General features: G+C 35.1%; 1 protein-coding gene across 1 annotated transcript; it reads left to right on the top strand.

Annotated features, from left to right (window-relative positions):
* Window positions 1-5042: 5042 nt before the first annotated feature.
* Window positions 5043-8381, top strand: LOC130435528 (gastrula zinc finger protein XlCGF57.1-like). Its single transcript, XM_056766221.1, has 2 exons — window positions 5043-5358; window positions 5889-8381. Exons 1-2 carry the CDS (start codon window positions 5277-5279, stop codon window positions 7043-7045), a joined length of 1239 nt encoding a protein of 412 aa, XP_056622199.1. The 5' UTR covers window positions 5043-5276; the 3' UTR covers window positions 7046-8381.
* Window positions 8382-8730: the final 349 nt, after the last annotated feature.

Here is an 8730-nt window from a genome sequence, read left to right as displayed (position 1 = left end):
ACTTAAGACAGTCATTCATTTATTCATTTTGTGTGTGTAAGTGTGTGGTGCGTGTGTACATAACAAGGAGAGCATGTAGTGAAATTGACTTCTATTCATGTGGCCATTTAACAGACTAATAAACTGATATTTTATGCACAGAGACATAAGGGTGACAGGCTTTCACATGTGTGAAACCCCAGAGGCCTAAAGGCATGACTCAGAGAGAAGAAAAATACAATAAAAATGCTAAGTAGCAACTTACCACAGCAACAGAACTGGAACCCTGAGGTTTCGAATATTAAGCTCTGTACATAAAACCAACATTATTAGATAATACATGTATTTGCATTTATATGAGTATGGTTTTATATGCATTTCTCAGACATGGGCAAGGCGAGTTGATTTTCTCTTTGTAGTGTGAGAACAGCAAAAATATTTCACACATTCACACATCGAGGGGTTTTCTATTGCTCACAACAAAAGGTGTGACGGTCCTTCAGTCTGACTATATGTTTTTCTTATTTGTTTTTAAACAATTCACCCATGTAAAATCTATTGAACCCTTTATGTTACAGTCTCCAATATTCCATACAGTTCTGACTTTAAGATTCAGCACACCACCGATCAGTGTGTATTCAGCATAGGCACCGCCAACATCTTTTAAATGAAATAAACATCACCATTCAGCCTGGGTAAGAGTGGTAATGTTTTGAAACTTCTAAAATGATATAGAGACGTAAATTTAACCCTATGATGTTTCAATTAAAAGTCAAAAACACTTTATTTTGAATTGTTCTTTTCCACCATGATTTTGGCACACAAGAAGCTGTTGTTTAATGCATAAGTATGTCATCGGCTTATAAACCTCAATAAACATATAAACAAAAAAAATATGCCCTATCTGTTGTGGATTGTACAAACAAATCATAATACAATTGTGAATTTAAAAATGTTGTTTTGTTCAAGGCAGATTGTTTTCGATAATATCGGCTGAATTAAAATATGTAATAAAAAGCACTTTTACCAAAGTATGCATGCCTGCAGCTTCTCAATTGTTAAGTATATCTTAATATTCTTTTAGATTCTGTTTCTTAATAAATAAGTATTTTTGTAGGCTATCTAAATTTTTTCAGATCTTATATCCTGGATTTATGGGGATCTCAATCTGGCTCCATGTTTTAATTGTCTATATATCAATAGTCCACTCTCCATTGATTATAAGTATGACCACAGAAGGGCACACAGTGACTCTGGCAAGTCGTTTCATATCTATATTTTTGAGTATTCATAATGTTGCAACTCTACCACATTTCAAGAGATAAAGTGCCAAACGAATAGTGCTGGGCCATTTTTTGGTAGTACATTTACTTTTTTATATTTAGCAGAAAATTATCCAAAACGAGTGCAACAATGTAGCAGAAAATGCTAAGAAAATGCCTTGTATATGTATATTTATCAAAAAAATGTTTTGTAAAATATGCACTGCTGAAGCAACAAAACATAATGAAACAAATTACTCACTTTGATTGAGGGAATGCAGCAGACTATTTAATCTACAACATAAAAGTAAATTTAGTAAAACAATTGGAAAAGATGCTTGGGGTTGAGCTTTGTTCCACTATGCAGACATTAAAAGTAGCCTACATTCAGTGGAAAACAACTAGGTATAATATGGTTTTTTTTCACTTTATTAGTTCAAGTTTACACAAATTATAATTAACTGATAATAATTGATAATAACTAGTCTGTGCGTTTGAAAACAGTAGTGCATTGTTGAGCACAATGGTGTACATTGATTTTGACATTGGTGGGGACATAAAATTGGTCTGCAGAGCCGCAATGTCCCTAAAGTTTAGCGCCAATTACTTGACTTATTTATAACAATATAATAATCTTGACTATTGTAATGCTCTACTTAGTGGTTGTCATGTATCATCAATAAACAAACTACAGTTAGTTCAGAATGCAGCTGCCATAGTTCTAACCAGGTCAAGAAAATACCATCACATAAGCCCTATTTTATCATCCCTTCACTGGCTACCCATCAAGTATTGTATTGATTTTAAAGTTATTTTAATTACTAATAAAGCCTTAAACTGTTAAGCCCCTACCTACTTAACAGAGCTTCTATCACATTACAACCTATATCATGCTCTGTAAGATCTCAAAACGCTGGACCTAGAATAACTAAATCATCCAAAGAGGGTAGAGCTTTTCATACGTATAGCACCTAAGCTGTGGAATAGCCTTCCTGACCCCTTCCATCACCACCCAAGAGAAAGGCGACCATCTAACCATCCCAACTTCAATCCCCAACCAAGGGCAAAGACAGACTACTTGTCACATTAATGCTGAAGTTACAATACTTTTATATTTAATGCTAAACTTACGTCACATGACAGCAGTTTGAAGCTATAGGTGCATTCAGTGGCCCTGGTTGTAGGTTGCTGGGTGGGTGTTTGTTGGGAGTGGTGGGGCTTGTTGGTTGTGGTTGAGGGGGCTTCATTTGTTGGGGCTGTGTGGGTCTAGTTTGGTCTTGTTTTGTGGTTTCTTGATTTTATTTATTTACTTAATCCATAGTTCATTCATTTATGGTTTGTGTGATTTTGGTACGTTACTTTAAGACACTTAACTGTTAGTATACTTTGTCAGTTTAGACAGTGAGTATGTGTATTATGTATTTTTAATTTTGTCCATTTTAGAGGAAAGAATTACCTCAGCTGAAACGTGTACAAACTGTTGCAGTCTTTACCGCTGCCCCTTTTTTACAGTATATAAAACAGCCAGCCAATTTAAATCTCAAGAGCCACTTCAAGAAGGCAGTTATCCGTGGAGGTATGAATATATTGAGTTGTTTGTTTAATGTATGTTTTTAAAATAATTTACGGATATGCAAACGTAAACCACTTCCAAGTATTTTTTGTAGATAAGAAATGCAAGACTCAATTTTTTTATTATTTTGAATTCTGAAAAAATTAAGTATATTTGAGATTAAAAAACAAACTGAACATACAATGGGGTCACTGAGTGAAGCTATGACACGTCAGAGGAGATCTGGCCCTCCCGGCTGAGCCTGGTTTCTTCCAAGTTTTCTTTTCTCCATTATTCATCATTGGAGTTTGGGTTCCTCGCCACAGCAGGGTAGTGTTGGCTTGCTCACCGGGAGAGTGCATTTATCTTTTAATTTATTAGATATTATTTATTAGCATGATCTTGCTTGTTCTATAAAAATGCTCCTGTAAAGCTCTATATAACTCTAAAAGCACTATATAAATAAATTGAAATAAATTGAAATAAATTGAAATAAATTGAAATAAATTGAAATAAATTGAAATAAATTGAAATATAGTTATAATTTTATAAAACAATTTTAACAACACTTAACATAGTTTTTTGAAATTGAAGTTTTCTACACTGTTGTTCATAGTTGTCACTCTCAATGCTAAACTGTCTATTGCTGTCTACATCAGGATCAGTTTCCTTAGAAATTAGAAACTCAGTAATAACTACTGTATGTTAAAATGCATCTACAGTCTGGCTAAAACTATATTTTTTATGCATTCATATTTATGCCTACACTGTATAAAACTACTTTGCTTAATAGCCCTCTATAAATTGGACACCTTAATATAGTGCACAACAAATAACATGTACTGTAATAATCATGTTTCTTAGGCCATAATCACACTCGTGACCCTGCCCCTGTTTCTCCATCTGGGCTACAGCTTGGCAAGTCTGCTTCTGTCACATGACAAACTGAGACAATTGCTGGTGCATGACATCTAATCATTTCCATGCTCTCATTTTAACCACAGTGAGAAACTTAACTAGACAGAGGATTGTCAAGCATTTAGAAAAACACTGTCGCTGAATCAATATGTGACGCAACTTGTCCCGTATTATTATTAATAAAACTGTTGGTAATAATGTTTTCTTGTCTGTAAGAATCTTGTACAACAAAATAATAATCTGCAGCCTACAACACACGTTAGCGAGAGAAGGCTAAGTCAATCATAAAGCGATGTGAGTTACGGAGACGGGACTTATTGCAGAGAACGTCTCTGGTTACTTTCGTGACCTCGGTTCCCTGAGAAGCGGGAACGAGACATTGCGGAGAACCGCATTTTAAACTCGCCCCTTTTCCACTTCTCCTGAAGTCTTATTGGATAACGCCAGTAAAAAATCTGGCCAATTGTTGCAAGACATGCAACTAGAATGCAAATACTGACGAATCCAGTCAGTAAAAATACAGTGCATATGGTGACAATTCCTCAGAATCTACTAGCAACCTGATCGCACCCAATTGCGTATAAATAACACGCTGTTGCATTATCGTCTAATACGTACGCCAATGTTTACTTGTACCTGTGTGGAGAGCAGCCATTTTAAAACGTACATGAAGAGGAAACACTGAAATAGTTTAAATAATAAGGTTAGGTTTAGGGTTTGGGTTAGGGTAGAGGTTATAATATGCACGGACGCTAACATTAGGTTTAGGGTTTAGGTTAGGGGACAGGGTAATGAGACGAATTGCTGTATAATATGCAAACACGCTAATTGGCGTATCATATGCACACAAAAAAAAGGGCGTATTTATGCACGCAAAATTGCAATTTGGCGTCCGTATTATACGGTAATGCACAGCGCGTGTCATTTATACGCAATTGGTGCGAATGGGCTGCTACTAGAGAACGCCTGAGCAGTGAACACGGCGATCTATGCAATGTCTCGATTGTAAAAGATATTTAAGATAAATTGAATGATTCCTGGATAAATTAATTTTAAATAAAATTACTAATAAGTAAAAACCACAAGACAAAGACGGACATTTGAGGTTATATATAAATGTACATTGATTGTTGGTCGAAATTATTTATAGGAACAATTTGGTGTTACCCGCATATTGGTGGGGACACGTCCCTACCGTACCAAAGCAAATCGACGCCCTTGTATGTAATAAGGTTGAGTGTTCTAGACACAATTGACAGACGCATCTGTGACTCACGTTAAGACACGCCCCCAACCATGACGCGCGACGACTGTTCATGATGTCACCAGAAAATGGCGACGGTGTCACGGTGAGATGATAAACATTTGCTTTAAAAAGAAAATATGCACTAATAAAGCTCGATTAATAATGGTATAAACTCAAATTTCCGTATTTGTTTAAGTCCCAACGGGACATTTTGTGATCGCAATCCATGGGAATAAATTAAATACACACACACAACATATAACTGTGAATGTAACTACACATCCAACAACTGAAACGACTCTGAAACACTATTGAAAACATGTTGATCAAAGAGGAGAATGAAGACTTTGGTTTTCCGGAACCACGTGAAATGAAAGCTGAAGATACAGATGAACAAATAGGTTGGTGACCATTCCTTATTTATTTGTGTTTTTACCTCATTGTTCTTGTCTGTAGGGTTTAAATTCGAAGAATGGCTGCTTTACGCCAGGATCATCTTTACATTTATTTACATACAATTTAAATAGCTTTTAATACTGTTTTTTAAGACCGCTATCTCCTTAATGTACTCCTAATATGCATGTCAACAATTGTAATATATGGGTTACATATGGGTTACCCAAATTGTAGACATTAGAAAAATGTAAAAACCGTCCAAAAGCCATTCCGGTTTCATTTTTATTTTAATAATATTATATTTTTATTCTTACATATAGTTAAATTATATAATTTGAAAAAATAAAGAACTGTTAAGTTATTTAATTTTTATTTAATACAATTATATAATAAAATAATACAATGAATTAATATTAATTGTTATATTACTTGCCATGATTACTGATAACTTTGGGCCAGGCACGTGCGTCTGATAAAACCGTCTATAGTAAATAAACATTATGATTTTCTAACAATTTAACGTTTTGAATTTTAGATACCGTCAAAGTTAAAGAGGAAGAACTTAATGAAGAGGAGCAACAACAGCATCAGAAATCTCAAGTTATCACCAACGAAAAACCACCATTTAGTTCCCCACAGACTGACAATGAACTGTTGATAGAATTATTAGGAGCCAATAATTTTTTAACCTGCACTGAGTGTGGAAAATGTTTTATACATAAAGCAAAACTTCAAGTGCACATGAGACTTCACACTGGAGAGAAGCCTTATATATGCAAAGATTGTGGTAAAAGTTTCCATTGTAAAACATACCTAAGAAAGCACATGAAAAATCATGCTGCAGTGAAACCTTTCACCTGCCCTCAGTGTGGAAAAGGTTTCACAGAGAGAAGATACGTTGAAAATCACATGACCATTCACACCGGGGAGAAGCCTTTCTCATGCACCCAGTGTGAGAAGAGTTTCACACGTAAAGCAACCCTGAAGATGCACATGAGAGTTCACACTGGAGAGAAGCCTTTCAAATGCCATCAGTGTAACGAGAGTTTCGCACGGAGATGTTCTTTAAATGTGCACATGATGATTCACACTGGAGAAAAGCCTTTGACTTGTGAACAGTGCGGGAGGAGATTTACACGTAAAACTAACTTGAATATGCACATGATGATTCACACTGGAAAGAAGCCCTTCACGTGCCATATGTGTGGCAAGAGCTTTATTCGTAAAGAAAGACTCAATTCACACATGAGGATTCATACGAGAGAGAAACCTTTTACATGCAATCAGTGTGGAAAGAACTTCTCGTGTGCAAAACTATACAAAAGTCATCGCTGCTCTCCCTGTAGTATAAATTCACTTACGTGTGATCCGTGTAGCAGAAGTTTTACTTCCACATCAGCCCTAAGAAAGCACCTGAAAAGTCATGTTGAAAACAAAACTTACTTGTGTTCTCCCAAGGAAAAGAGTAACAAGGACCAGAAAGAACGTATAGTTGTAAAAACTCATGTCTGCTCATACTGTGGAAAAGGTTTTGCTCAGTTGGCATACCTGAAAACACACGAGAGAACCCATACTGGAGAGCAGCCATATCAATGCAACTCATGTGGGAAAAGTTTTAACCAATCTCATTGTCTGAAGACGCATAGACTGAATCATTGCTCAGGGAAATTGCAGTTAGAAAACAAAATGTAAATTGTAGTGTAGTCAGTACATAGTGTGTAGCTTATGTTATGAAATACATATAGTTTTTATTTTTGATGTACTAGTTAAAATGCCATAGTCAGTATTAAGAATGTGCATTGGCCATTATTACTAGATTATCCTTTCTGAAGTAAGTGAAATACCATTTTTTTATTAATAATTTTCCAATTTTGATTGCATTGCGGAAACCTTAAATTAGTATTTTAATTAGTAAAATTTGAAGTCACTTTGACTTTACCAACAAGCCACACAGCTTGAGATATCATTTATGTCCCTACATCCTTGCTGGGTTGTTTTCAACCTATGGTTGGGTTGAAAAGGGATTAACCCAACCATTGCATAGTTGACGTAAAATCCATTAACTGGATTTTTGCATTCTACCCACAAATCCAGCTATTGGATTTTACATTTACTATGCAATGGTTGGGTTTATCCCTATTTGACCAAACATCATTCGGGCTGGGTAAGAGTTACAAGGTGTATCTTCTAGAAAATGCTTTGAAACTTCTGAAATTATATTGAAATGTATATCATTTGGAAATCAAATCACTTTTATTGTCACATCACCACGTGGGGTGAGTGAAGGTCTTGGGCGCATGCATGTATAATGCAATTGGACAGACTGTATGACTATATAAATTTGTGAAGATAATACATAGAGATATTACATGTTCTATAATGGAAGGGCTTACTAACGTTACCAAACATTCCTCATTACAACCAATTGTATTGCCAATAGATCATTCTGTGTCAACTCAATCATAGGTCTTCAGCTAAATAATTGCAAATTTTTCCAGGTGAAAGAAATATTTAAATGATGAAGAAAGACTGCATAATTGAATAATCCACTGCAATCCAGCTATCTAAATTTTTCCGGGCATGTTTGCAATGTACATTGTACAGCCATAGCCACATTTGTAGCACACATTTATTTCTAATAACAGCAGGTTAGTGTTGCGAGAAAGGAGCTTTAGTGCTCCCTTTTTTTGCTTGAACATCGACATTTTAGAAATGAATGTTTTAATATTTAGATTTGCAGACATTATTATCCAAATAAAGACAACAAAGCCACAATTTAGCAGAAAAGTCCATGTAAATGTATATATCAAAACAATGTTCTGTAAAATGTGTACTGCTGAAGCAACATGATGAAACAAATTTCGCCCTTTGGTTGAAGGATAAACAATACACATATCAATACTGTCTTACTGGATACTAGATACTGTGTTCAAGCAACAGTGACATTATACTTTATCACAGCTATGACAACAATAAATGGGATGTATATTGTTCACTTTGTAGAATAAATCCTAATTCTTTAAACCAGGAGATTTGTTTTAATCCACAACAGAAAACAGTAAATTAAGCAAAACTAAGTAACAATGCTTGGGGTTTAGCCTGTTCTCACATTATTATGAATGAGGCTATAGTAGGGCTATTTGTCAGCCTGTTGGTAAATGTGAGGTTTGAATTGATGCAGAATTAAAAAATAGCCTACATTCATTTAAAACAATGTTTTTATATAAATTCAAGTTTAAACGAATTAGCATCAACTGATAATAACTTATATGTGCGTCTGAAAACAGTACGGCATTGTCGGACTGCAGCACTTTTGCTTAAAATGGAGAAAAAAAACACAGAAAATATTGAGTGGTGAGATCACACTGCACATAGGC

This window comes from Triplophysa dalaica, chromosome 14, assembly GCF_015846415.1.
Source record: "Triplophysa dalaica isolate WHDGS20190420 chromosome 14, ASM1584641v1, whole genome shotgun sequence".
Lineage (NCBI taxonomy): Eukaryota > Metazoa > Chordata > Actinopteri > Cypriniformes > Nemacheilidae > Triplophysa > Triplophysa dalaica.
This window is presented reverse-complemented; position numbering and strand designations above follow the sequence as displayed.